The 27,370-nt window shown below is 47.5% G+C and overlaps 4 protein-coding genes across 9 annotated transcripts in view; 2 read left to right on the forward strand and 2 right to left on the reverse strand.

The window, feature by feature from the left end:
- Positions 1-198: 198 nt before the first annotated feature.
- Positions 199-5,353, reverse strand: LOC118571071 (transmembrane protein 198-like). 3 transcript variants are annotated; one of them, XM_036169962.1, is made up of 5 exons: positions 4,928-5,353; positions 2,844-3,104; positions 1,468-2,049; positions 736-893; positions 199-643 (listed from the first exon to the last, which is right to left on the reverse strand). In XM_036169962.1, the coding sequence occupies exons 2-5, from the start codon at positions 3,016-3,018 to the stop codon at positions 506-508; spliced, it is 1,053 nt and encodes a 350-aa protein (XP_036025855.1). In that variant the 5' UTR covers positions 3,019-3,104; positions 4,928-5,353; the 3' UTR covers positions 199-505. The 3 variants fall into 3 exon arrangements, with proteins under 3 accessions (XP_036025855.1, XP_036025854.1, XP_036025856.1); XM_036169961.1 differs by lacking the exon at positions 4,928-5,353 and adding an exon at positions 4,199-4,407; XM_036169963.1 differs by lacking the exon at positions 4,928-5,353 and adding an exon at positions 3,562-3,581.
- Dnajc14 (DnaJ heat shock protein family (Hsp40) member C14) lies at positions 5,176-16,435 on the forward strand. Of its 2 annotated transcripts, none has more exons than XM_036169958.1 (7): positions 5,176-5,623; positions 6,101-7,563; positions 11,915-12,021; positions 12,516-12,635; positions 14,981-15,141; positions 15,230-15,332; positions 15,489-16,435. In XM_036169958.1, the coding sequence occupies exons 2-7, from the start codon at positions 6,157-6,159 to the stop codon at positions 15,697-15,699; spliced, it is 2,109 nt and encodes a 702-aa protein (XP_036025851.1). In that variant the 5' UTR covers positions 5,176-5,623; positions 6,101-6,156; the 3' UTR covers positions 15,700-16,435. The 2 variants fall into 2 exon arrangements, with proteins under 2 accessions (XP_036025851.1, XP_036025852.1); XM_036169959.1 differs by lacking the exon at positions 5,176-5,623 and adding an exon at positions 5,830-5,907.
- Positions 16,436-16,775: 340 nt separating this feature from the next.
- Ormdl2 (ORMDL sphingolipid biosynthesis regulator 2) lies at positions 16,776-20,970 on the reverse strand. Of its 2 annotated transcripts, none has more exons than XM_036169967.1 (4): positions 20,118-20,970; positions 18,880-19,054; positions 18,560-18,711; positions 16,776-17,363 (listed from the first exon to the last, which is right to left on the reverse strand). In XM_036169967.1, the coding sequence occupies exons 2-4, from the start codon at positions 19,051-19,053 to the stop codon at positions 17,228-17,230; spliced, it is 462 nt and encodes a 153-aa protein (XP_036025860.1). In that variant the 5' UTR covers position 19,054; positions 20,118-20,970; the 3' UTR covers positions 16,776-17,227. The 2 variants fall into 2 exon arrangements, with proteins under 2 accessions (XP_036025860.1, XP_036025859.1); XM_036169966.1 differs by having other exon boundaries at positions 18,880-19,132.
- The window catches only part of LOC118571072 (SAP domain containing ribonucleoprotein), a 59,230-nt gene continuing 52,202 nt past the window's right edge, over positions 20,343-27,370 (forward strand). The window contains exons 1-2 of one of the 2 annotated variants that reach the window (XR_004943287.1): positions 20,343-20,525; positions 23,311-23,363. Coding sequence is in view for 1 of the 2 variants with exons in the window: in XM_036169965.1 (XP_036025858.1) it covers positions 20,490-20,525 (36 nt within the window). In the remaining variant the exon portion in view is untranslated. The remainder of the gene's footprint in view (positions 20,526-23,310; positions 23,364-27,370) is intronic. The other variant, XM_036169965.1, reaches the window with a different exon arrangement.

The following is a 27,370-nucleotide window of genomic DNA, read 5'->3' on the forward strand; positions in this document are numbered from 1 at the left end:
GGAGTACTTCTGTGCCATTCTCCATACCAAAAAACAATCAAATGCCTTAGGAAGCTCCCCAATTTTCTACAGGTCCTACAAAAAAGCCCCATATTTTACCATAGTAAGGCACACTGAGACATTTTAATGGATATTTGGGAATGGATTGTAATTCAGTGGTAGAATGCTTGCCTACTACGGGCAACATTCTGGGTTCCATCTCAGCGTTACAGGACTTTAAAAAAAAAAAAAAAAAAAGGCTGTTTTGGGCAAACCACCTTGGTTTGGAGTCAGTGTCCCTAGGGACCAGGGCGTCTCTATTGCTGGATAGAGGTAGGTGCCTGTGCTTTCATCCTGCATCTGTAAGAATCCTCTCTGCCTGTCTCTAAAAAGGTTGATCTGAGCACGGAGCCTATCCCCAATCCAAGAGGTAGGGCACTTCGTGTGGGTCCTGTGGGCTCAGGCCCTATCCACTCAGCAGTCTCCTGCCCTCACTAGGGTTGTCAGTATCTCTGGAGGTTTAGGCTCAGGTCTGGGCAGAGTGAGAAGGTGTGGTCAGGGGAACAGTGGAACTGCAGTCAGAATCCAGGTCCAGGGTAGTGTGGGGGGCTGGGGCCCGGGTGCTTGGTTCCCGCTGGCACTCTCGGAGACTCTGGAGACAACCCTGAGCAGACACAGGGCAGACAGGGTAGAAGGGGGTTCTGAGTCAGAGCCCTCTGACCCATCCTCCCCAGGGTGCTCCACTCTCCCACTCACTGGGGCCAGCCTGTCACCAGGACTCTGGGTATTGGGGGGAAGCCGACTCTGATAGCCGCCTTGGCACAGTCCCACTCCAGACGGGTCACGATGCCACTTAGCCTCTTGCTGATGGATCCGGAGGAGCTGGAGATGTCTGCGCTGGTGGTTCAAGATCACTGTTGGGGGGCAGGCAATACAGATTCAAGGGGAGCTTTGTAAGGTCCTGAATACCAACTCCAAACAGCATCAAATTCCATAGAAACCCACTTGGCCTTCCTGTTGTGGACTTCTCAAGCCTCAACTTCCCTTCAGTTATTAGATTTCTTCTGTATTTTCCTCCTCTGGGATTCCTCTACCCTCTCATAACAGCCCTGAAAAACTCTCCCCTGGATCTCTTGGCATTTTTTCTTCTTATTCCTTTTTTTTTTTTTTTTTTTTTTTTTTTTTGGTTTTTGGAGACAGAGTTTCTCTGTGTAGCTTTGGAGCCTGTCCTGGACTAGCTCTGTAGACCAGGCTGGCCTCGAACTCACAGAGATCTGCCTGCCTCTGCCTCCCGAGTGCTGGGATTACAGGCGTGCGCCACCACCGCCCGGCCTTTTCTTCTTATTCTATCCAGACTTCCTCTGGCTATTCCAGCTGCCCTGTTTGACACGGGAGTCCCCCCCAATCCTCATCTCTCAGTCTTCTCCCTCCCCCTCCAGTGAAGGAATCTAGGAGAGTAGTGGGGCAGGTTGGCTGCTTTTAACTCACCGTTGGTGTGGCTTCCGCGTTCCTCAGTCATGAGTCTCCACTGGGCCAGTGTCCCAAGAGCCCCCAAGATGGGCCAGGTCCCCAGTAAGACCCAGCTATACCAGCAAAGAGGAAGCAACTCTGGAAGGGCCTGCAGGCGTTCACCCAGCCGAGTGCCCAGGGCCAGACCTTCCAAGAAGTAGTCTGCACAGGCCACCAGCACCGCAGCACCTAGCAAGGCTGTGCCCAGGACCGTGAATGGACGAGGCCACCGAAGTGTGAGCAGGGCTCCTAGCAGTGCCAGCCCCATCAGTCCCCCAACTGGCACCCAGGCAGAATGTGGCTGGTAGATGGGTTCAGTGCCCAATAAGGTTCCAGCGCCCAGGGTTAGACCTAGCAGGAGACCAGTCAGAAAGAGCCCAACACTTCGAACCAGCATGGTAACCAGGCCGCAGAGGAGTCCAATGCCCAGCGAGATGCCTGCGCTCACCTCCAGGCTCAACTGTGTCTCCAGCACCCGCTCCTTGTGGCACAGGAGGAAGATCACCAGAGCTCCTGACAGCAGACCGGAGAGAAACATCACTGCCTTGAAGCAGCGGTAGCCTGGGAAGGGAGGAGGAGGCACTGAGAGACAGAAAGGGGATTCTACAAGGGTGGTTCTAGTGTACTGGGAAAGGAACAGCTAACCAAAAGAGAAGAAGCCAGGAGAGCATACCATGGGGAGCTCCAGGCAAGGGGAAGAAAAGGATAAGCCCAATAACAGACAAAGAACATTCAAGGCTGGACGGTGTGCCAGCACTCAGGAGGCAGAGCCAGGAGGATCTCTGTGAGTTCAAGGCCAGCCTGGGCTACAGAGCAAGATCCAGGACAGGCAACAAAACTACACAGAGAAACCCTGTCTCAAAACAAACAAACAAACAAACAAACAAAACAAAACTAAACTAAACAACAACAAAAACCCAAAAGAACATTCAGAAACTCTGAAGGGGTAGGTGGAGAAACCAGGAGGTAGAGTGAATGCATAGTGGAGAGAATACAGGACAATGTCTAGCTCCTTCTCCAGGAATGGTACATAGGAAATCACCACAGCCTGATTCAGATTCTGAGGAAAGTTGAACTCTCTGGTGGGGAGGATCTCTGGGAATGGAATTTTGAGGTAGGAGACAAATAACGGCAGATAATAGAGCCAGAGGTGAGAGCCAGAGGGTACAAGCAAGCAGAATGACAGGAAGTCGGCAGAGGCAGTACGGAAAACCCTGAGGGCAGGCATCTCCTGACAGAGGAGGTGAAGGGTACCGGAACAAGGAAGAAACTTGGAATCACTCTTGAGGACAGCAGTCTCAGGCAGCTGCACCCCTCCCTCCTGCTCCCCAGGCCCTGCCCCCCAGGCCTCTCACCGAAGCAGCCGTAGATGATTCCAAAGCAGCAGCACAGAGCACACACGAGTGCAGGGGCCAGTTCAAGGCTGTCCTGGGGTTCCAAGACACATCTCAAGTCTGGAGGCTCTGGGAGTTGTTGGTTAAAGAGCCTTGGGTCAGACGTTATAGTCAGGGGCAGCAAGGCTTTCTCCATGGTAGACTGGGAAGATGGTCACAGAGTGGGAGGCTGGAGTGAGTGTCTCTCATCCACCCATCACTATCTGGCGGGGGTTGGTAAACCTGGAAGAGAACAGAGCAGAAGCCATGAGGATCTTGAGGATTCCGTCCCTCCATTTCTTTTGAAAAATGACCTGTTCCAACTAAAAAGCAACTCCCCTCATCTGCAGTTGGGACTCAGTTACCACCCCACCAACCCCAATCAGACAGGGCAGTGTTAATAAAACCGGGCACGCCTTTAATCCCAGCACTAGGGAGGCAGAGCCAGGCGGAACTCAAGGCCAGCCTGGGCTACCAAGTGAGTTCCAGGAAAGGCACAAAGCTACACAGGGAAACCCTGTCTCGAAAAACCAAAACAAACAAACAAACAAACAAACAAGCAAAAAAAAACCCCAACAACAACAACAACAAACAAACAAAAAAAACCCCAACCCAAACCAAACCAAACCAAAAACAAAAAACGGGAGAGGAAGGAAGAGGAGGCAATGAGTCATCTTAGGGTCTCAGGACTACTGCTCACCACCCTCCAGGGCTGAGGAGTGCAAAGGGGTCAAATTGCTTAGACCAGCTTCATCCCAGCTCAGGGGTCCTAGACACAGGGGTGGTCACTGGCAGGCATCCCGCCCCTCCTCCGCCAGTGCTTGTTGCTCCCTAAACTGCAAACCCCGTGAGCTAAATGCACCCCCCAAGTAAGAAAGGGAAAAGACATTTAAAAGGGTTTTGGATAAGGAATTAAGAGTTATCCAATCACCCTGTCAAGATTTGAAGTCTTGGATTCATGCCGGGATGGAGTTGTGGAAAGCCGAATACAGCCCATCCCAACCGCATGGCCCTACATGGAGCAAGCAGGCTTGCCTTGCCTACAGACATCACACATCCTGGTATCCACTTGTTACTCGCCTCAGACACGCATGGGAATTGTTCCACCCACCCTCTCATCCTGGCATGCCTGGGCTGCCAATGGGATTTGAATTCTGATCCTGAAGGACTGCCGAGAGGCTGGCATTGGGAAACTCTGATAGGGTGATGCGGATGCACGTTCCTTTTGAGGTCTTTTGGATATTGAGGTCTTAGGCTAAGGGATTGGAGAACTCTCAATCGCTTAAGAGTCTGGGACCCTAAACAAGGAGAGGTTAGGGAGGGTGTTAACTACTCACCACCCTCCAGGGCTGAGGAGAGAGCAAAGGGGTGAATTGCTTAGACCTCCGGCTTCACCCCAGCCCAGAGGTCCTAGGCTTTGGGGTGGCCGTTGGCCGCAGGCAACCCCCCAGGCCCACCGTGCTCGCTGCTTCCTAAACTCCTGCAAGTCCGAGCCCAAACCCTGTGAGCTAAAGGCAACTAGCTTGGGGGTAGGGGTGTGTGTGGAGGAAGGAGACAGGGTGTGTATGGGGAGGGGGATGACATCACGGGGCGGGCCCCCTCAATCTTTACCCCTGTGCGTGGGGGGAACCCAGGCTACCTACTTCTCTAAGGCAGGATCAGGGACCCCCTAACCATAGTAATGGAGAATTCTGGGACGCCCATCCAGACTGAGATGGAAAGTGTCTGAATGTTGAGGAGGTTAATCGACAACTTGACGTTCTCAAAGCCCCAGTGGGGTCGCCACGCACCCCCAGGTCCGGCTTGGTTTCTCCCACTTCCCAGAGAATTGGAGTATTGTCTTCTGGAGAACCGGGTGGTCGGGATCCGGGATGCGGGGAAGGGATTTTACCCGTGCTGGTGGGGGTGCTCATGGGTGAAAAACAAAACAAAACAAAACAAAAGACATGCGGAGCAAGACGGGCCTGGTAGGGACAATGACAGAACTGTAAGGCTTTAGGAGTGTGCCCGGAGGAGAGGATCCACACGGGTCTGCGTAGGGGTGCGGGCGCCGACCCAAAGCTTACTATGTACATCAGATGCAAAGCAGCGCGCCGATGAGCGCGGGGTTCCGGGACTCTCGGCTGGGATCGGAGCCCCGCGGAGCTGCGCTCGGGATCCCCTGGCCGCACTCCCTGGCCCGGCGCAGGAGCCGCATTCACGGGGGTGCGGATCAGAGGTTTGGGAGAGGTCAGGGGGCTTGCTAGTCCCGGGCATACACTTTTCTCTTCCTCTCGGGCCGGACAGCCGGGAGGGAAGGGTGTGGGCACGCAGAGGGCGCTGGCTCCTCGGCGTGCTCTGGCTGTCTGCAGACTCTGTGCGGATTGGCGGCGGCCCTTCATCTTCCAGTCTCAGCAGGGACGGGGAAATACAGCCCGCAGGCCTCGGCGGAGAGCTCGCCTGCTCCCTGGCGGCAGCGCGACCCGGGTGGCCTGCGGGGCGGCCGCGGGCACTTTAAGGGGCGGGGCCGGGGCGCTCTAGCGCCGCCCCCCTGGGCGTGACGCGGCGCCAGGCGCGCTGGCTCGCGCCGCCGACCCAACCGCCTTTCTCTTCCCTTCCCGTCTTTTCCCCGGTGACCCCGGAAGTGGAAGTAGGCCGCCGCGGCGGGGACGGAAGGCGGAAGCGGAGCGTGAGCGGGAGGCGGAGCCGGGGGAGCTGCTCTCGTAGCTCCCCCTGGCCTCAGGCGCAGCTGCTCGAGGGGGAGGAGTTACCGCCGCGGTTCGGTACGTCGCCTCGGCCCCTGGTCCGCGGTCGGTGGGTTGCCGGGGGGGTCTTTTGCTGGGGCACCTCTTAAGCTCCGCCCTTAGCTTTTCCTCTTTAGCTGTACCGTCCCCACCCTGTTCTGACAGATTGCGGCCTCTCTCTTTCAGGCGGTCTTTTTTTTTTTTTTTCCTGAGAGTAATCCCCCTCACCCCCCGACCACACCCTTTGCGGTAACCCCACCCCCCAGCCCCCAGATTGAAGAGTTTAGTTTCCTGGGCGAAGAAGAAACATGACGATTTCGGGGGTAAGGGGGATTCTGAGGTCGGGGCTGGTGCAAGCGGGGTTGTGGTCAGTCTTAATTCAGGTTGATTGTTAGGGCTCGCGGACGTCCCCGAAGAAGAATTTGCGCCTCCACGGTAGGGGGAGTGGGTGCATTGTTTAACTTTCTCTCTCGGTTCTAGCCTTGACCATTCCCAACTTGATTGCCTTTGTTGCAGGCAGTAGAACTTACCATGATGGCTGTGACCTGAAATCCTCAGGAAGCCCCGGGGTCATGGCCCAGAAGCACCCCGGAGAAGGAGGGTTGTGTGGAGCTCATCACAGTTGTGGTGCCTCCCTCCGGACATCGGGACCCTCTGTGGACCCTGAAAAACTTTCATTCTCAGGACTCAGGGACTCGGCAGAGACTGCCCCTAATGGTACACGCTGCCTCACAGAGCACTCTGGTCCTAAGTACACACAGCCCCCGAACCCAGCCCACTGGTCGGACCCAAGCCATGGCCCTCCAAGGGGTCCAGGACCACCTAGGGAAGGAGGTTACCCTGATGAGAGTGAAGCATCTTCGGAAGAGTCAGGAGTGGACCAGGAACTCTCAAGAGATAACGAGACTGGGTACCAGGAGGATGGGAGCCCTTCTTTTCTTTCCGTTCCATCTGCTTGTAGCTGCCAGGGGAGCCCTGGCGTCCCTGAAGGGACTTACTCTGAGGAAGGAGATGGCTCTCCTATCAACTTTTGCCACCATTGTATCTCTCCAGCCTTGGAGGAAGAGGAAGAATTAGAAGACTTTGATGAGGAGGAACCTCTTAAATTTCCCAGTGATTTGTCACGTGTGTCCAGTGGGAAGAAACCCCCATCCCGGAGGCAGAGACACCGTTTTTTGACCAAGGAGGATACTCGGGATAGTGGACGCAGAGATCCCAGGTCCCCTGGTCGTCATCGGCTGGGCCGAAAACGAAATCAGGCAGATAAGCGCAGAGGCCTGGGACTGTGGGGTGTAGAGGAACTATGTCAGCTTGGACAGGCGGGCTTCTGGTGGCTGATTGAACTTCTGGTATTGGTGGGAGAGTATGTAGAAACTTGTGGCCATCTCATTTATGCATGCAGGCAGCTGAAAGGCAGTGATCTGGACCTTTTTCGAGTTTGGGTGGGAGTCTGGGCAGGGAAATTGGGGGGCTGGGCCCAGGTGATGGCCCAGTTTCTAAGCCAGAGCTTCTACTGTGCGGCAGGGCTCTTCACCCGTTTTCTTAGGCTAGTGGGTGCTTTCCTACTTCTGGCTCTTGCCCTCTTTTTGGGTTGTCTACATTTGGGCTGGCGGTTTTTGGTGGGCCTGGGTGACCGTTTAGGCTGGAGGGATAAGACCACCTGGATGTTCTCTTGGCTGGATTCTCCAGCCTTGCATCGTGGCTTGACTCTGTTTCGAGGCAGCAGGGCATGGCAGCAGCTGGTAAGATTAGTTCAGTGGGACTGGCTGGAGTTGCCTTGGGTCAAGCAGAGGACTAATAAGCAAGGTAATGCACCTGCAGCTAGTGGGCGCTACTGCCAGCCAGAAGGGGAAGTGGCCCGACTTTTGACCATGGCTGGGCTTCCTGAGGATGAACTAAACCCTTTCCATGTGCTGGGGGTTGAAGCCACAGCATCAGATGCTGAACTAAAGAAGGCCTACAGGCAGCTAGCAGTGATGGTGAGTGCCCTCTGCTGCTTCCCTTCCTCTTTTGTGTTTCCTGTTCCAGTTCTAGGGAGTGTGACGTTAAGGGGGACTGAGCAGGAGGCCAGCTTGGAGCTGAAGGGTCGCATCCCTTTGCTTTGTTTCGGGGGCGGGTTCTACTATGTGGACAGGCTACCTAGAACTCATGATCCTCCTGCCTCCATCTCTGACTGCTGTGGTTTAGAGAAACTTGTCACCATTCCTAGCTAAGGGACTAGCCAGGAAAGGGTCATAAAGACTTTTCTCTGACTAGGGATCTAACTTTCTCTCCGTTTAGTCTTTTGTCATGAGTTTTCTTTGGGGGCCAGGGGGTGTCATATAACAGGCAGGGTTGAACTCGCTCACTCTGCAGTTGCTAAATGAAAATCCTTTTACTTAGGTTAGGGGAGAGTACCTTAGTTGCTCTCATCTGAACAAAGGAATTTTTGTTTTGTTGTTTGGGGTAGGGTGTTGCTGTGTAGCTCCAGCTAACTTTGAATCTGTGATTCTCCTGCCTTTGCTTGTGCTGGGATTATAAGTGTGCATTACCATGAATGGTAAAGGAGTAATTTAAAGAAAAAAGATTATTTTTGTTTTTATTTTTTTAGAGACAAGGTTTCTTTGTGTAGCCTTGGCTGTCCTGGAACTTGCTCTGTAGACCTCAAACTCACAGAGACCCACCTGCCTCTGCCTCCTGAGGGTTAAAGGTGTGCACCAATGCCTGGCAAGAAATTATCTTTTTAGATTTATTTTATGTGTACGAGTGTTTGCCTCCATGTATGCATGTATACCATGTGCAGCTTGGTAACCGAGGAGATGAAGAATGTGGATCCTCTGGAGCTTGAGTTAGTTATGGTTGTGAGCCATCATGTGGGAACTGGGACTGAACCTTGGTCCTCTACAAGACCACCAAGTATTTTAGTCACTGAGACATCTCTCCAGCCCCAACAGGACATTTAAACATGGAGAAAACCAGCCTCCCCTAGAGAGGCAGGTGTAGACCTAGTGTGGGAGTGTTCAGGATATCCATGTGAGTGGTTATTCCAGGACCAGGAAGAAGAAAACAACTTTTTTCCTGTGAGATTGAGGATGGAGTCCAGGGCCTGTGCATGCTAGGTAGCTGCTGTCCCACTGATGTACACACACTCCTAACCTAAAAACAGGAATTTTAAGACCCAGAATGTGAAAGGAAAGAAAAAAGGAGCATAAATCATAAGAGAGACATGTATATCATGTATATGCATGAAGATATGTTGCTTTTAACTATGTAGGTGGGAGTTTTGATGTACTGTATACTTGAGAGAAATTAATTTTTTTTTTTCAGTGCTGAGGGTCAAATCTAGAGCCTTGCTCATTCTAGGCGTGCACTCTACAGCTGAGCTGAAGCCCCTAGCCCTGCTGTTGCTGTTTCTGTTTATACAGTAAAGCTATAGTGTGAATATAAGTAATGTGTGCAAAATTGCACTTGAGGCTGATTTGACTGAATATATGGGCCTGGATTAATAAAACATTACAATACACAAATTACCACAGTGGCTGTGTGACATAAAGTGGAATGGGCACCCAAGGTTTTCCTTGACAATTGAAAGTACAATCAGGCCTCAGACTGATAACTTCGCAAGGAACTTAATTTTGAAGAAAAGACATGTTCCTTAGTGGGTGGCCTGGAATATTCTTAGAGTAGACAACAGTTGTTCCTGCAATTATTACTAATAGTAGTAGAGCCCCTTTGTTTCTTTTAGCAGACATCTTCTCTGGGAGAATGTCATTCTTACAAACATTCTTATTTTCCAACTTGTCTTGGAGCAGAAATGTTCCCTCAATCTTTATATACCTGCTTCTACCCCCAAAAATCTCTCTTGTTCTGGGTTAGAATTCCTGTTGGCTTCTCTTATATAACCTAGGCCCCAGTGTGAATACCTTTAATGGGCTGTTATATTAGCTTGAGACTGAAGTTTAAAAGCATTCTTTTCATTTGGCATCAGTGATGAGACTCATCTCTGTGCTTTTGGGTGTGCAGATGGGAAAAATCAGGAAGCTGTAGGAGGATAGGCTATTATTTGTTGTGGAGAAAAGGCTGAAAAAGCATATAAAAAAACTTCTGAGATCTGGTACATTTTGAGTTCTGAACAGAAAGGCAGACTAGTAGAAAGTTTCAGATGTGAGGGTCTCCTAGTGACTGTTCTATTGCTGTGAAGAGACACCACGATCAAGGCAACTTATAAAAGAAAGCATTTCTTTGGGAGCTTGCATACAGTTTCAGAGAATGAGTTCATGACCATCATGGCAAGAAGCATGGCAGCACACAGGTATGGTGCTGGAGCAGTAGCTAAGAGCTCACATCTGATCTGAAAGGGAGAGGAAGAGAGGAGACTTAGGATCCTACTGCTTGGATTATAGGAATATGCTACCACTCGCAACTTTGCATAAAAATGTTTTTTGTTTGTTTGTTTTGTTTTTCTACATAGGGTTTCTCAAGCAAACAGCCATGGCTGTCCTGGAGCTTGCTTTGTAGAACAGGCTGACCTTGAACTCAGTGATCTGCTTGCCTCTGCCTTCCTTGTGCTGGGACTAAAGGTGTGCACCACTGTGCCCTGCCAAATAAGAAAATTTGAACTTGGAAAAGAATGAGTTTGAAGGTGTAACATATTGGAAACTTTTATATTAAGACTGCTAATATGCAAGAGCTTTAAATGTCCACTGGGGAGATTCATATATCCCTGTTTGTCTGGTTAGGAGTTTCCTGATACTTGGGACTTTCAGAGCTAAGCTGGGATAGTTCCAGACAAACTGGGATAGAAGATCATCCTAGAGCCAGATTCTGTGACACATACTTTATATGGAAATTTTGTCTGTGTTGTTCATGAAAGTGGTCACACATGTGGGGAAGGGTGAGGTCAGCGCACAGCTTCAGGTGTTGGTCCTTGCCTTCTACCTTGTTTAGACAGCGTCTCTTCATTGTTTTCTACTGCTTATGCTAGACTAGCTGGCTTCTGAGAATTCTCTTGTCTCTACTTTCCATCTCCTCATAGGAATGCTTAGGCTTATAGACACTTGATCTCTGTATAGTCCAGCTTTTATGTGAGTTCTGGGGATCTGAACTCAGGTCCTAATGCTTACACAGCAAGCGCCTTTACCCACTGAGCCACCTCCCTGTTTCTTCATACACACACACACACACACACACACACACACTTCTTTTGAGACAGGGTTTCTCCGTGCAGTTTTGGTCGCTGTCCTGGATCTCGCTCTGTAACCCAGGCTGGCCTCGAACTAACAGATATCCATCTGGCTCTTCCTCCCAAGTGCTGGGATTAAAGGTGTGTGCCACTACTACCTGGCTCATAGATATTTTTGTTTAATCCTCTTAAAAATCTATGACAGATAAAAATATTCAAGGCCATACATCTTAAAAGAAGAGCCTGAATTTAAACTCAGATCTTTCCACAAGCTATAGTAATTGACCATAAAACTATATTGATTCTCTAAGAGGATAAGGAAAGAGAACTCTTTGATATAATAATATCCATGAAGGTCTAAGGAGATGGCTTAGTAGTTAGGAGCACATGTTTGTAGTGGACTTAAGTTCAATGCCCAGTATCCATGCTGCCTACAACTCCAACTCCAAGGGGATCTATCAACTCTGGCTTCCATAGGCACCTCACTTATGTACACATTTCCACACATGGACACACATAATTAAGATTGATTTATTTATTATGTATACAGTGTTTTGTCTGCATATAACCCTGCAGACCAGAAGAGGGCACCAGATTTCATTATAGATGGTTGTAAGCTACCATGTGGTTGCTGGGAATTGAACTCAGGACCTTTGGAAGAGCAAGCAGTGCTCTTAACCTTTGAGCCATCTCTCCAGCCCTATATACATAATTAAAAAAAAAACCTAGCTGGGCAGTCATTGGTGGTGCATGACCTTAATCCCAGCACTCTGAAGGCAGAGGCAGGCAGATCTCTGTGAGTTCAAGGCCAGCCTGGTCTAGAAATCAAGTTCCAGGACAGCCAGGGCTACACAGAGAAACCCTGTCGGGGGGAGAAAACAGAAAAGTGAATCTTTAAAAAAGAGAAGGGTCTGGAGAGATGGCTCAGAGGTTAAGAGTCCTCACTTGTTGCTCATGTGGCTTACAACTGCCTGTAACTCCCATTCCTGGAGCTGTGACACCTTCTTCATAGGTTGCCAGGCATGTACTTGGTGTGCATGTGTACATATGGATAAGCTCTCAGACAGACAGACAGACAGACAGACACACACACACACACACACACACAGAGGACATGAGATGGAGAAGGGTTGGAATTGATTTGTGATGAAATTTTGTGTTTTGTATAGGTTCATCCTGATAAAAATCATCATCCCAGGGCTGAGGAGGCCTTCAAAGTTTTGCGGGCAGCTTGGGACATTGTCAGCAACCCAGAGAGGCGGAAGGAGTATGAGATGTGAGTTTAAAAGGGGACATTTCAGGTGAAGTAGATGGAAAATCCTTGTAGAAGGCCCTGGCCTTGTGGGTGGAGGGAGACTCTCAGGCAGAAAGGTTTAAACTGTCATCGTAGCTGAGCCAGCAGCCTCTAGAGCAGTGGCTCTCACCTGTGTGTCATGACCCATTTGGGGGCCGGATGACTGTTTCACATGGGCTGCATATCAGATATCCTGCCTATCAGATATGAATTGCAGTTATGAAGTAGCATCAAAAATAATGTTATGGAGTTGGGGATTTAGCTCAGTGGTAGAGCACTTGCCTAGCAAGCGCAAGGCCCTGGGTTCGATCCTCAGCTCTGGAAAAAAAATGTTATGGTTGGGGATCACCATACCATGAGGAAATGTATTAAAGGGTCATAGCATCAAGAAGGTTGAGAACCACTGCTGTACAAGTATCCAGATCTGTCTCTCTTTTTCCTTAATACCCTGACTTAGAAAGCCTTTCTCCTTCTAGGAAACGAATGGCAGAGAATGAGCTAAGCCGGTCAGTGAATGAGTTTCTGTCGAAGCTACAAGATGACCTCAAGGAGGCGATGAATACTATGATGTGTAGCCGATGCCAAGGAAAGCATAGGTAGGAAACCGGAGTGTGACAGCTACAGCCGAGGGATTTGGTCATCAGAGGCCTTCCTTTGAGAGTTGTTGATGACTGGAGTCCAGACAATGAGGGAAAGCCTCAAGTCTTCTACTAAGAGGCTGAGGACTTAGAGCTGGAGAGCTGCTGGCTCCATGGTCAAGAGCATTATTGTTTTCCCAGAGGATCTGGTTTCTGCTACCTGCACCTACAGCAGATGCTTCACAGCTCTCTGTAACTACAGCTTTAGCCAGACTGCTCTGGCTCTAAGGTCATCTGCAGTGATGCACACATACTTACATGCATACATACATATAACTTAAAAATTATAAAAGAAAGCCTTTCTTTTTTCTTTATTTTGGGGGCGGGGGTTTGGAGATAGGGTTTCTTATGGAACTCGCTTTGGAGACCAGGCTGGCCTCGAACTCACAAAGATCTGCCTGCCTCCCCTCCCCACCCCTCCAGTGCTGAGATTAAAGGTGTGTGCTACCACCGCCTGGCTTTTTAAAAAATCTTTTTTTTGTTTTGTTTTTTGTTTTTTGAGACAGGGTTTCTCTGTGTAGCTTTGTGCCTTTCCTGGAACTCACTCTGTAGACCAGGCTGGCCTCGAACTCACAGAGATCCGCCTGGCTCTGCCTCCCAAATGCTGGGATTAAAGGTGTGCGCCACCAACCGCCCAGCTCTAAAAAATCTTTTAAATTACATTTTTTATTTGTGTATATTTGCTTGCTACATGCATGTGTGTGTACACAGAAGTGTGGAAGTGGAAATCCGTTGACAGCTTGGTGGAGTTGTCTCCTTTCACCATGTGAACCTTGGGGATGAATGGAGGTCATGAGGCTTGGTGGCACATTTCTTTATCCACTGAGCCATCTTACCAGTTCAAATTTTTATAGTTAAAGAATAAAACTTAAAAATCAAGCACTTAAATTTTTTTTCTTTTAGATTTATGTGGGTATGAGTGTTTTGATTGCATGTACATATATTTACCATGTGTGTCTGGTGCCTGTGGAGGTTAGAAAAGGGCACTGGATCTCCTGCAACGGGAGTTCCTGATGGTTGTGAGCCACTGTGTGAGTGCTGGAAACTAAACCTGGGTCCTTGGCAAGAGCAACAGCACTTTTAACCCCTGAGCCATCTTTCCAACTCAAGATATTTTTTAACTGCACTGATGGGAGTCAGGTAGGCCTCAGGTGTAATCTCATGACAGTCTGAGTTCTGAGCTGGTGGAAGCTAGTGGTCTGTTAGTCTCTTCCAAAGGGTTACCTAAAGGTCACCAGGCTGTGAGGTGAGCCACAAGTGGGCTGTCGAAGGGGCTAAAGGCAGTCTGAGGTAATTTGGCTATAGACACAATATTCAAATCCCACAGTCAACACTAGTTCTGATCAATCACCTTTGTAAATCTTTACCATAGCTGTGGCTTTTTAGGGTGTGTGTATCATATAATTAGCAGTTGGAAAAAAGAAAGGGTTCATAAGGCCTTACCTTTTTGAGGATTTATAGACAGTTAGTGGTTGTTGGAAGAGAGAAAATTTCCTTTTTCTTTCTTCTTTAAATTTTTTAAATTTTTTAATTTTTGAGACAGGGTTTCTCTGAGTAACAATACTAGCTGTTCTGGAACTAGCTTTGTAGACTAGGCTGTCCTCAAAGAAAGAAAATTTCATAAGTTGTATAGCCACTGGTAAGGTGCCCATGCCCCTGAAAGCAACGCCAAGGAAACTAATTAGGTCACTACAACCCCCTTCCCAAAACACACACACGCGCACACACATACACATGCGCACACACATGCACACACAATGCACACACACATACACACACGTGCACACACATACACACATGCACACACATACACACATGCACACACGCACACATGCACACACGCACACACATGGGCGGCAGAACATGAAAATAGAACATTAGTTGGGAAGAGGAAGGGTATCAGTGAGAATGGGAATAAGAAAGAGGATAATAGGAGGTGAATAGGATCAAAATTACACCGTATACATGTATGAAATATAATCAAAGCCATTATTGTCTATAATTGTTATGTTAATACAAACATTAAAGAAAGAAAAATTAGTTTTAAATATAGAAATGTGAAAGTAGAGTATGGACCTACACTCCTGTAATCCCAGCATTTAGGAATCTAAGGTAGAAGCATTATATGCTTAAGTCTAGCCTGGGCTGCATACCATGCCCCTACCTCAAACTAAAAGAAAGTTGAAGGCAGGGTATAGAGAAGCAGATATTATAGCTGAGTAAAGGTGACTTTTAGTGTTTGGCCATATTTGACAGTAATGACCACTTGAAAAGTATTAAGGAACTCTTGTTTTGGGTTGCAGGAGGTTTGAAATGGACCGGGAACCTAGGAGTGCCAGATACTGTGCTGAGTGCAACAGGCTGCATCCTGCTGAGGAGGGAGACTTTTGGGCAGAGTCGAGCATGTTAGGCCTCAAGATCACCTACTTTGCACTGATGGATGGCAAGGTCTATGACATCACAGGTACATTTCTGACCTCTAAGTACAAGATCATATTTGTTTATCTCATTTGCTGTGAATAGATGTTTTGGGTAATTATCTCTATTTGCAGAGTGGGCTGGATGCCAGCGTGTGGGAATCTCTCCAGATACCCACAGAGTTCCTTACCACATCTCATTTGGTTCTCGGGTTCCTGGCACCAGTGGTCGGCAGAGGTAGGTGTTAATTCTCTCACTTAACCACTGTTTCAGTTGTGAGTGAGTATGGTTTCGGATGCCTAGCTCTTTAGGTTTGGGAACTGACCCACTGTGGGGTTAATTTTGGTAGCTGACTGTAATGTCTCCTGCCTCATCGTATTTTTTCTCCTTCAGGGCCACTCCAGAGGCCCCTCCTGCTGACCTGCAGGATTTCTTGAGCCGGATCTTTCAAGTACCCCCAGGGCAGATGTCCAATGGGAACTTCTTTGCAGCGCCTCAACCTGGCCCTGGGGCCACTTCGACCTCCAAGCCCAACAGTACAGTACCCAAGGGAGAAGCCAAACCTAAACGGCGGAAGAAAGTGAGGCGGCCCTTCCAACGTTGACACCCTTCTCTTCCTTCCTCAAATCAGTGTCAGGGAGTCAAAAGGGCTGTGTACAGCACAGGATGGAATTTGATTTGTTTATTTTTAAATACTTTAAAAAGGGAAAAATTTAAATTGTTCACTCAGTACTTAGAGGAAGTCCATGACCTATCTTCCCCTTCCCCAACACCTAGGAACTGAATCTTGTCTTCTGACAATACCAAAGAAATAGGAGGTGGCTAGAGCAAAGAGCTTAGGGTCTGGACCTAGTCCAGTCAGTGTGTTCCTAAGGTGTGGGGACTGGGGATTTCTCTGGGGTCTGTATGCCTTTATCTTATCATTTGCTCTCAGAGCAAATGAAACACACCCCTTTTTAAATGAGTGTATCTTATTTCTTAACCTATTTCAGGGGTTCCTCCCCCTTTACCCTGATGTACTAACTAAAAGAAAAAGCATGTAGCCCTAATTTTGGAGATACAGAATTCAGAGTGGAAACTGAATTTTTCCTCTGACTTTTCACTTTATGGGAAACCACCTAACTTCAGGCTTGTTGTTGCAAGGATGGCCAAAATTAATTAATTTTTAAAAAGCAGACTTATGCCCTGTGCCCTTGGGTGAGGGGGAAGGATAGAGGGGTTCCTAGAGGCCCCCTTGTGAGCCAAGGGTTTGTATTTTTTTAAGTTTGTTCATATTTGTATGTACATATCTATTTAAAGCCAGGGGATTATCTTTCTATAAATATATAACTGGCAACTTATATCTTCCTTCATTTCTTTGCTCATGTAGCTGTGAGTCTTTTTCTGTTTTCTTTTGGAGACAGTCTTACTATGTAGCCCAGGCTGGCCTCCAGCTTGTAGTGATTCTTCTGCTTCTGCCTCCTGAGGGCTGGCCTGCACCACCATACCTAGCTCAGGAGCACTCTTTTCTTATTTAAGGATTCTTTCCTTGCTATTAGCTGAGAGTGAAGGGTACCCATATTGGATCAAAGGAGTAGTGATAAAAATTGGCTTAAATTTTTTATAGTAAGTCAGGATTCCATATTTCCTCCCCAGCATTATGAGAACACCTCTCTATTCTCCTTGCTTATCAAATTTCAGTCACAATTGAAAAGACTTTATTTTAAGGAAAACATACAGCAAACAGAACTTGAAGGTGGTAGGTTTGGCAGACATGGAAAACAGTCACCAGACACCCTGCCCAAGCGTGGATGGCTTCTTGTTGTACAGAGAAGAGTGGTGTGGCCCTTAACCTCATCCACCTTTCCTGAGTCAGACAATCCTGACCCTATTAAGGCTGGTCATCCACTTTTCCTGAGTCAGACAGTCCTGACCCTATTAAGGTTGGTCATCTACCTTTCCTGAGTCAGACAGTCCTGACCCTATTAAGGCTGGGCCCAGGAACCCCATCTTTCAATTTCTTCCTCCTTGGAATTTAGAAAGGTTTTGTCTTATCTCTCAGGCTTCCAAGATACAGAAGGGGAAACCATTATATTTATATCTCTTTGTTCCAGTGCCTTCCCTCAATGCCTGCAGAACTCTCAACCCATCTTTCAGTATTTGTTGATTCCAAAGAGACGAACCCCATGGAATTGGGGTAGCTTAGGCAGCAGTACGCTGAGCAGTGAGGCAGTGTTGATGAGGAAATGAGCAGCATCGTACTTGGTGTAGAAGCTGGCCAGTAGGTAGCTAGGGAGAAAAAAAATAGGATGACCAAGGTTGGCCTTCCATACCCACATTCATGCCTTTCCAGTGATTGTTTTTTCTATTTTGAATTACTAGTTTTATTGCATATAGTCCTTTGCAGTCTAAAACTACTTTAGCTAAGTCAACAGTATTTAAATGAGGTTTAGGATATAACTAGACATTATAAATCATATTGTTTGCTAATCCCAGGGATTAATCCGAGGACTAATTCCAGGGCCTTGTGCTTGCTAGGCAAGCGTTCTACCACTGAGCTAAATCCCCGACTCCTGTTTGCTAAGTGTTAATGATAAATTGCAAATGACAGCCAAAGCTGTTTCAGCCTGTATGCCTTTTTTTTTGAGACTGGGTTTCTCTGTGTATCCCTGGCTGTCCTGGAACTCAGTCTATAGGCCAGGCTGGCCTCCAATTTATAGAGATCCGTCTGCCTCTGCCTTCCAAGTGCTGGGATTAAAGGTGTGTGCCACCTCCACCATCACCATCACCACCCCCCACCCCCACCATTACCCCCACCCCCGCCCGGCACCTGTATGACTTTTGGAGCCCTTGTTACTTCGTTCCCCAAATCAGTTTTACTTTTTAATATCAATTCTGCCTTTACCTGTCTGCTTCTTTTGTGACTGTAAGATCACTTGGATTTAGACAGGAGTTTGGTTTATTTTCAGTCCCTTCTCCCTTTCCTATTACCACGGAACCAGCAAGGAATGCTCGACTATTACCTTGTACTTTTTAATACTCTGTAGTCCTATACACACTCTGTGTGTGTGTGTGTGTGTGTGTGTGTGTGTGTGTGTGTGTGTGTGTAGGTAGGTACATGTTCATGTGTAGGTATGCTTGGAGACGGAAGGTCAACATGATTTTTCCTCGATCGAGCTCCACTTTTTTTTTTTTTTTTTTTAAGGTGGGGGTTTCTTTCTGACTCTAAAGTGCAGTATTTTGGCTAAACTAGCTGCCTAGCAAGCCCTAGGGATCTTCCTGCTTCCAACTCTCCAGTGCCGGAATTATAGGCGCCCATGGTTTTGTGTGGCCACATCTGGCTTTTACATATATGCTGGGGATTGAACTCAAGTCCTCATGCTTGTGTGGTAAGCACTTGACTAAGCCATTTCCCCAACCCCTAACTCATCTTCCCTGGCTCGTAGGCCACTTCTGACCAGCATCTCCTCTATCCCCAGACTCACAGTACAATAGGAGAGATGCTGAGGAACTTTCGGGAGGAGGTAAATTGTAGTCCATAGTCCATCTGCTCCCAGTGTGTCAAAAGCCGAGCCTTTCCTTGGTCGGGGGTCTCAAAGGGTGTCCCTTTCACTGTATGTAGGAAGATATACATTGCCTGGGAAGAGGGAAAGGGACAGAATGAGGGCTAGAAAGTAGTCCTTTGGATCAAGAATTATGCTAAGATCCCAAAAGGAAGATATACATTCCCAAACAGTTGGTGACTTTGTTTAGTTTTGGTTGGGATAGACCTGGGTTGGGTACAAGGGTGTGGTTTAGTGCTCACCAGGTTATGGATGACGTTGGTCAGGGTCCAGACAACAGGAATGCTGAAGAAAGGGATGCTGAGTAGAACCACATGCAGCAGTCCTACCAAGATGATGTAGGCCAGCCAGATGCCCCGGCTATTCATCACTCGAGTGTTGGGGTTCACTTCGCTGTGTGCCACCCCCACATTCATCCTACCACAGTGAGGGGTCAGGCAGGAGTCCAACTCAGTCTCCTCTTAACCCTGATTGAGCTTGTTCCCCAGTTGTCTCCTGAAAAGCCAAAATCCCCTGAACTCTTGGGAATGAAAGAATCCCCCTAGCATGCCAAAAAGGGACAACTGACGACTTTGTTAAAACTTGAGAAGACGGAAGCAGCTGGGTGTGGTTGCTCATGCTTGTCATCCCCGTACTTGGGGGGTGTTTGAGGCATGAGTACTGTCATGAGATCATTGCTCCAAACAGACAAAAAAAGCAAGAGGGTCTTCGAAATGACTAAGCCGGAAAAGGCATTTGCTACCAAGCTTCAAGACCTGAGTTGGATCCTCACGACCCAGAGTGGGAGGAGAGACTCCTGCAAGCTGCCCTGACTTCCATACCTGCCATCGTTAGTGTGCATACCCACACAAGTGGTTTGTGTTGTTTTTAAGGAAGAAAAAAAGAGGTCCTTCCTACTATAGAAACATGGTGCTTTTTACTCCAATCTTTACACTTCAACTGTAACATGAGGCAGTAAGCGTCGACTGTGACATTCACTTGAAGAAGCATCAGGGGAATTGGGAGATTCTAATTTACTTTCTTGAGGAAGTTATTGAATCATAAAGAGGTCACCCACACCCAGAGTTCCACAAGGGACCAATAGGAAGGCACCGAGAGCAAAGCTCCCTCTGGTCCCCATCTTTCCTGTCTCTCACCCTTACGGCACGTCAACAGCCAGTAGCTTCAGCTCTTCTCTGAAGCGTGCGGCGCTGCAAGAACTTACCCGGTTTTCATTGGAAGGGACCTGAGTTCAGTCCCTCAAGAAATGGAGCCCTCGCCCTTCTAGGGCTCTTTTGGCATTTAAACTTGTGCTAACGCTAATGCCTAATTTCTTAACCTGCTCTTGCCTGTCCCCACGGTCCCCAAATCAAGTACCGAGTCCCCTAGGCTCCTCCCGGAGTCCCGCTTTCGCATGGCGGGAACTGGTGTTCCCCGCCGCGCTTCCCCGTGCTCCCATCCGTCTCGCCCGGTAGCCTTTTAAGTTCCGCACAGCCCCTACCTGCCAGCTTCAGACGCCCGGCCGGCCGGGCACAGCGAGGATCTCGCACCTGTGGTCTCCAGGAAGTGGCCGCCTCTCGCCGTCGGGGCTCTCCCTACTGGTGGGGCAGAGTCTGCGCTGCCCGCTCATTGGTGGGCTCTGCAGCGGGGACGTGCAGTTGGTCGCCTTTCCTATTGGTAGGCTGTGCAAGCCCCGCCCTCCCCGGGTCCCCCTTTGCGGGGAGCCGTGGAAAGAGGCGTGAGAGCGACGCCGCCACTGACTAATGGGGAGAGCCGTTGGTGTGGGGTGGGAGTAAGAGCGACTGCGATTGGTGGAACGAGCCTGGGCTCCGCAGGGGGCAGCGCCGGGGTCTGTGGAGTCAGGCGCAGCAAGATGGCGACCGAGACGGTGGAGCTCCACAAGCTGAAGGTACCGTTAGGCGGGGAGGCCGGGCGGGGGCTTTCTGGAGGCCGGGTCCTGCACGGGGCGCTGCGCCGCCCTCTGCGTGTCCTCCTACTGGGCGCTCACACTTCTTTCCCGGCTCCCGTCGTGGTTTTGCGCCTCCTTTCTTAGGCCCGCCGGAAAACCCGTTCCCCTCGGATCTTGTTGCCGTCTTAGCTGTTGTTTCGGCTCTCTCGGCGTCGCTTTACTGTCTGTCACCCTTCCCCGCTCGGCTGTGGCGCGCCGCCCGTCTTTTCCGCTCCTCTTTATCCTGGGTCTGCATTACGTCAGTGGTCCGTGGCCCACGCGGACCCCAAGTCGCGGACGCGTTCCCCTCCAGCCCCAAAGCCGGCTTCTGCTCACGCCAACCCGAGCCCGCCCGCACACAGCCAGGACGTGCGCCCCTCGCCTTTAACTAGGTGGGGCTACGCCCCCGAGCTCGGGTGTTGAAACCCGAGAGGCCCAGGACAGTCACGTGAGCTGGAGGTCTGGGGAGAGGCAGCCAGCGCCGGGAGTGGGCGAGTGACGGCACGTTAGCCCCAAAGTTTTCTTGAGGCCGTCCCACCCCTAGAGGGAAGGCTTAGCCGCAGTATTCCGGACATGTATGAAGTCGGTTTGAAAACGTGTATCAGGATTTTGCTTGCCCTCTTTATCATGGGGAGGGAGCCTGGGTCTCTCGGTGTTGTTGTTATTATTATTATTTTTAACCTAATTCTGTTATTTACGTGTATGTGTCTGTGTGAATGTATGCCCGAGGAGGCTGGAAGAGGGTGCTGAGAAGAGAGTCTGGGTCCTCTACAAGAGCTACTGTTGGTTTTGTTGTCCTTGTTTGGTTTTTCAAGACGGGGTTTCTCTGTGTAGTTGGGCGCCTGTCCTGGATCTCGCTCTGTAGCCCAGGCTGGCCTCCCCTAAAGGCGTCTGCCACCACCGCCCGGCGCAGTAAATGCTCTAACCGCTGAGCCAGCTTTCCGTGGTGTCACTTCTTGGTGACATTCTGAACCACAGGACCTATTTTGAGTTGTAAATTTTAGTAACCGTACTTTTCTTATATTTAGACTTACACTTCGATGATTATTCCGTTAGGACAGTAATTCTTTTTAGGAGGAATTAAGAAACCATGTTGATTATTGTTTGTGTTTTCACAAGCAGCTTTGCCATTAGTTGCTTTAGTCACCTTATCCTGGAAACCTGGTACCAAACTTACTCAGTGAAAGCTAAAAACTGTTCTATTTATTTATTTGTTGAAACAGGATGTCACTATGGTGCTCTAGCTGGCCTGGAGTTCACAGAGATCCTCCTATCTCTGCCTCCCAAGTGTTGAGATTAAAGACATTCACTATCATGCCTTTTTGTTTTGTTTTGTTTTTTGTTTTATTTTAATTACAGTATTGATGATTTTCCTAAAAGATTATTCATGTGTATGGGCATTTTGTTTGTATGTATGTCTGTGTGCCTGCAGAATTACAGACAGTTGTTAGTCTCCACGTGTCCTGGGAATTGAACCTGGGTCCTCTGAAAGAACAGCCAGTGCTCTTAAACTGTTGAGCCGTCTCTCCAGCCCTGTAAACTTATTTTTTTTCTTAAAAGTTGGTAATTGGGTCTGGAGAAATGGCTTAGTGGTCAAGAGCACTTGCTCTTCTGGAGGATCTGAGTTTGGTTTCCAGCACCTAAGTCAAGTGGCTCACCACCACCTGGACACTGGCTCCAAGAGAGTTGATGCTCTCTTCAGGTGTTCTTAGGCACTTGCTCCTGTGTTTGTCACAGACACACACACACACACACACACACACACACACAAAATCATTTTTAATCTTGAAACCTTAATAATTGTTGAGTTTTTTGTCCTTCTTAAAAGGTGTAAGTGAGGGTTGGGGATTTAGCTCAGTGGTAGAGTGCTTCTTGACTGGCAAGCACAAAGCCCTGGGTTCGATCCTCAGCTCACAAGAAAAAAAAAAGATGTAAGTGAAGTGTATGTAGAAAAAGTCCCTGTGGGCTGGAGAGATGGCTCAGAGGTTAAGAGCACTGGCTGCTCTTCCAGAGGCCCTGAGTTCAGTTCCCAGCAACCACATGGTGGCTCACAACCATCTGTAATGAGATCTGGTGCCCTCTTCTGGCTTGCAGGGATACATGCAGGCACTGTTTTTATAATAAATAAAATCTTTTTTAAAAAAAGAAAGAAAGAAAGAGAAGAAAAAGCCCCTGTAATTTAATCTGTTCAGGTGATATGACCTTTTGACAGCAAATATGTTTCTTAACTATTGTACTCTCTCAAACTCATTAGTGGATTTTTATGTTATTTTAGTTACTGTTAATTAATTGATGGTGCTGAAATGAATTTCCTAATGATTACTTGAACAAGTAAGAAAAATTTAGCAACTACCTCCTTTTTATTTATCCGTGTAAGTTGTGTAGTTCTGTACTGTTATACATATTATAAAATATACACAGAAAATTAATTTTTAGGTGAAAGAGGTTAAAAATTAGTGTGATAGCTTATATTTTCTTGTTCATTCCCCTTTTTAAATCTTGGAGTAAGTCACTGGTTGTTCTATGGCTTTCCTTTATGGATATTATATTTGCTTAAGGAGTTCCTCCTTCCAGCATATTAATATTTGTTACTTCAATAAACTTGCATTTGGTTGAATAAATCCATCTAATGTCTTCTGACCTGATTTCAGGTGCTGTATATAGCCTTAGAGCACATGAGGCGCTCCTGAGGGCCTAGCAGGACTTACTCTTTAATCACGTTTGCTTGTCTTTGCTTTTTCCCTAGAGCACTCCTTAAACTTTGGGAGGTCACAGATATCTTTGAAACTCTGATGAAAGGTATGGACCCTGTCCCCAGAAAAAGGCATGTACAGTACTTTGCATGCAATGTAAGGGGCTCCATAAAATTACCTTGTAGCCCTGAGGAGTCCATAGACCTCTGGTTAAGAACCCATATAAATTCTGGCTTTGAAGACAATGTTAGACTCTAATGTTGATCTTGATTGAGTAGTCCAACTTTTTGGATTGACTTAAGAGTATTTTATTTTATTTCATTTATCTTTGAGACAGGGACTGTGTAGCTTTTGCTGGCTTAGAATTTGATATGTAGATTAGGCTGGCCTAGAACTCACTGAGATCTGCCTGCCTCCATCTCCCAGCGCTGGGCTTAAAGGTAGGTGTCACATTACCCAGCTGATTTAGTTTTTTTTTTTTTCCCTTCCCGGAGACAGGGTTTCTCTGTAGTTTTGGTGCCTGTCCTGAATCTCGATCTGTAGATCAGGCTGGCCTTGAACTCTCAGAGATTTGCCTGTCTCTGCCTCCCGAGAGCTGGGATTAAAGGTGTTTGCCACCACCTCCTGGTCTGATTTAGGGTTTTTAATACCTTTAAAAAAAAAAAAGAAAAGAAAAAGAAAAACACTTTCCATTGTTGAGTGGTAGTGCACCCCCCTTCCCCCCAGGGTTTCTCTGTGTAGCTTTGGAACTCACTTTGTAGACCAGGCTGGCCTTGAACTCACGGTGGTGCACACCTTTAATCCCAGTACTTGGGAGGCAGGGGCAGGCAGAACTCTGTGAGTTCGAGGCCAGCCTGGTCTATAGAATTAAGACAAGTTAGGCTAAACACAGAAAAAACCTGACTTGAACTCCTCCCAGCCCCCCCCCCCCCCAAAAAAAGCCAACTCTTTGGAAACCTGGCATTGTGGTGCATATCTCTAGTTCCAGCACTTGGGAAGCAGAGACGTGGATCTCTGTGAATTCCAGGCTAGCTTGGTCTACAGGGTGAGTTCCAGGACAGCCATGGTGACATGGAAAGACCCTGTCTCCAGAAAAAAAACAAAGTTCTTTCCATTTTCATAAAGAGAAGTTGGGACTTTAGTTCAGAGGAAAGGAACAAGCTTTGAAGTGTGAAGGATTAAAACATCTGCATTGATACGTAAGTCCTTATCAAGTGCAAATTTCTGAAAAGTTGGTGGCAATACAGTCCTTCTGACTCAGTTGGGAAGACTGAATTGTAGTTGAGAATGTCTTGAAGTTTAACAACCAGATTTATAATTAATTATGATAAAAGGAACTCAATGGTGGAGAGAACCAGAAGGTATATGATAGTGTCATAGTGTTGAGAACAGTGACGTATCTGCATTATTGAAACATGAAGAATGTCAACATTGATGTTGCTGATAGTCCAGAAAGTTCATAAAACTGTGGCTATGAAAGAAAATTGGAACAGTGTTGAAAGGGTGGGGTTCTTGTTGTTTGTTTTGTAATCTTTGTGTGTTCCTTTGTATGAATGCAGGCATGCTCATTTGTGGAAGCTAGAAGACTATCTCTAGTGTCCATCTTTACCTACCACCATGTTTGAGATAGGATCTCTTGTTTCATGCTGCCTATGCCAGGCAAGTTGGCCTCCCAGCTTCTGAGGATTTTTCTGTGTCTGCCTCCACTGTAGGAGTGCTAGGATTACATGCTACCTCATCTGATTTTATGTGGGCTCTGGGGATCAGAACTCAGGTCCTGCTTAGCTATTCAAACCCTCTTCTCTTTTTTTAGGTTGAGATAGGGCTTCTCTCTACCCCAGACTAACCTTAGGCTCAAGGTGATCCTTAACTCAGACAAAAAGAACCTTTTTGCAACGGACCTGGCTTTCTGGAACTCATTGTAGACCAGGCTGGCCTTGAACTCACAGAGATCCACCTGCCTCTGCCTCCTGAATGCTGGGATTAAAGGTGTGCGCCACCACTGCCTGGCTAAAAAGAGTCTTCTTAAGTTGTATAAGCTGTGTGTGTGTGTGTGTGTGTGTGTGTGTGTGTGTGTGTGTGTAACAGTGCTACATAGCCCACATTGGTTTAGAATTTATGATCCCCTTGGCTCCATGACTCTCAGGTGTTGGGATTTCATGAGTTGTAACCGTTCAGTAGGAGGCAGGAGTTCTGTTAACTCCTCAGTCATCTATCTCTGTAGCCTTGGGCAGTTTTACTTCTTGTAGCTGTAGCATAGGTAGGGAAGCTTTTGAAAATTTGAGAGCAGGAGACTGATCTGATCAATTTGTGTTCTTTTGGCAGTGTTGAGGATGGGCTCTAGAGGAAAGACTGCTCTGGTTAGGACTATTACAATAGTCTCTTCTGCCTCAGAGGGCCTTTTTATTATTTTTGCTAATCTCTTCATTCTACACTATCACCCTCCAACTACCATGCATAAGTTATTTCTTCAAAACGAATTTGTTCTTTATTTGCTGACATATTTGCTGTGTGACAAACACCAGTTGATGACATTTATATATATTAGCTGATTTTATTCTCATAATAACTCTAAAGTAAAATGCTTCTATATCCTCATTTCAAAAGAAAAACTGAGGCTGATATAGTAATTGATTAATTTGCCCTAGTTCTAATACGCCCTAATTCACTTACTACAACTAATAAGTGGCTTGTCAATCCAAGCAGTTTGTCTTCAAAATTCATATTAAACTTCTTTTAAATTTTCACTTTATATTTATTGTGTGTATGTGTCTAAGTGTTGGCTTGTATGTGCCGTGGGATAAATGTGGACAGCCAAGGACAACTTTTGGGAGTTTGTTCTCTCTTTCCACAGTGGTGTCAGTGGGTAGAACTCAGGTTGTTGGGCTGGCATGTCAGGTGAGCACTTTCAAGAGGGTGTAAAACAGATCAGTTATGAACTGTGTGAGTGCTGAGAATCAAGCCTGGGCCCTCTGGAAGAGCTAACAGTGCTCTTAACCACTGAACCATCTCTAAGCCCTCACATTATTTTTATTTTTATTTTTTTCCCCCCGAGATAGGGTTTCTCTGTGTAGCTTTGGCACCTTTCCTGGAACTCACTCTGTAGCCCAGGCTGGCCTTGGACTCACAGAGATCCGCCTGCCTCTGCCTCCTGAGTGCTGGGATTAAAAGGCATGTACCACCACTGCCTGGCCAGCCTGCACATTCTTTTTTTTTTTTTTTTTGAGCTGAGGATCGAACCCAGGGCCTCCACTGAGCTAAATCCCCAACCCAGGCCCTCACATTCTTTTTGTGTGTGTGTGTATGTGTTAGGGTGGGTTGTGCCATGTCATACATTGGGAGGTCAAAAGAAAACTGTCAGGACTCTCCTACTATGTAGGTAATTGGGTACTCAGATCATCGGGTTACTTTGTGTAAACACTTTTAATCCCAGCATGTGGGAAGCAGAGGTAGGTGAATCTCTTGAGTTTGTTGTGGCCAGCCTTGTCTACATAGTGAGTTAGAAGACAAGGAAGGCAGGCTATGTAGAGAGACTCAGTCTCAATAAAAGAGGTTATTCAAAACAAAACAAAACAGAAAAACAGAAAACAGAGTGGTGGTGCACGCCTTTAATCCCAGCCTTCAGGAAGCAGAGGCAGGTGGATCTCTGTGAGTTTGAGGTCAGCCAGGACTACAGAGAGAGTTCCAGGACATCCAGGGCTATACAGAGAAACCCTGTCTAGGAAAAAAACAACAACAAAAAAAACAAGAGTCTTGCTATGTAGCCTAGGCTGGCTTAGAACTCTTGTTCAGGCTGCCCTTAAACTCATGGTCTTTCTGCCTCTACCTATGAGTGTAAGGATTATAAGCATGAGCCACTATGCTTGGTTTACTAGTTTACATTTTCATAATTATCCTATAAAATTGGTTCTGGTATTCCCATTTTCTAGGTAAGGAAACTGAGGCATAAGAGACTATAAACTAATTTCTAGTAATACCTAGATGTAGATGGTAAAGGTAGAATTTAAATCTAGCTTGTTTTTAGTGTGACCTCATTGTTGAGACTGAGCGCCATCCTTCTTGTATGTATGTGTATGTATATGAGTGTATAGTGTATGCATTCATACATCTAGA

This window comes from Onychomys torridus, chromosome 20, assembly GCF_903995425.1.
Source record: "Onychomys torridus chromosome 20, mOncTor1.1, whole genome shotgun sequence".
NCBI classification, from domain to species: Eukaryota; Metazoa; Chordata; class Mammalia; order Rodentia; family Cricetidae; genus Onychomys; species Onychomys torridus.

Bases quoted from the DNA above. Each gene is read 5' to 3' on its own strand.
- LOC118571071 (XM_036169962.1), bottom strand. From the start codon at position 3,018: ATGGAGAAAGCCTTGCTGCCCCTGACTATAACGTCTGACCCAAGGCTC. The intron at 894-1,467 runs GTGAGTTAAAAG...GCCCCCCAACAG, and splicing joins ACGCGGAAGCCACACCAACG to TGATCTTGAACCACCAGCGC. The intron at 644-735 runs GTGAGTGGGAGA...GTGTCTGCTCAG, and splicing joins CTGGTGACAGGCTGGCCCCA to GGTTGTCTCCAGAGTCTCCG.
- Dnajc14 (XM_036169958.1), top strand. From the start codon at position 6,157: ATGGCCCAGAAGCACCCCGGAGAAGGAGGGTTGTGTGGAGCTCATCAC. The intron at 7,564-11,914 runs GTGAGTGCCCTC...TGTTTTGTATAG, and splicing joins ACAGGCAGCTAGCAGTGATG to GTTCATCCTGATAAAAATCA. The intron at 15,142-15,229 runs GTACATTTCTGA...CTCTATTTGCAG, and splicing joins CAAGGTCTATGACATCACAG to AGTGGGCTGGATGCCAGCGT.
- Ormdl2 (XM_036169967.1), bottom strand. From the start codon at position 19,053: ATGAATGTGGGGGTGGCACACAGCGAAGTGAACCCCAACACTCGAGTG. The intron at 18,712-18,879 runs GTGAGCACTAAA...CCCTCTTCCCAG, and splicing joins CCAACGTCATCCATAACCTG to GCAATGTATATCTTCCTACA. The intron at 17,364-18,559 runs GTGAGTCTGGGG...TTTTCTCCCTAG, and splicing joins AGCATCTCTCCTATTGTACT to CTACCTACTGGCCAGCTTCT.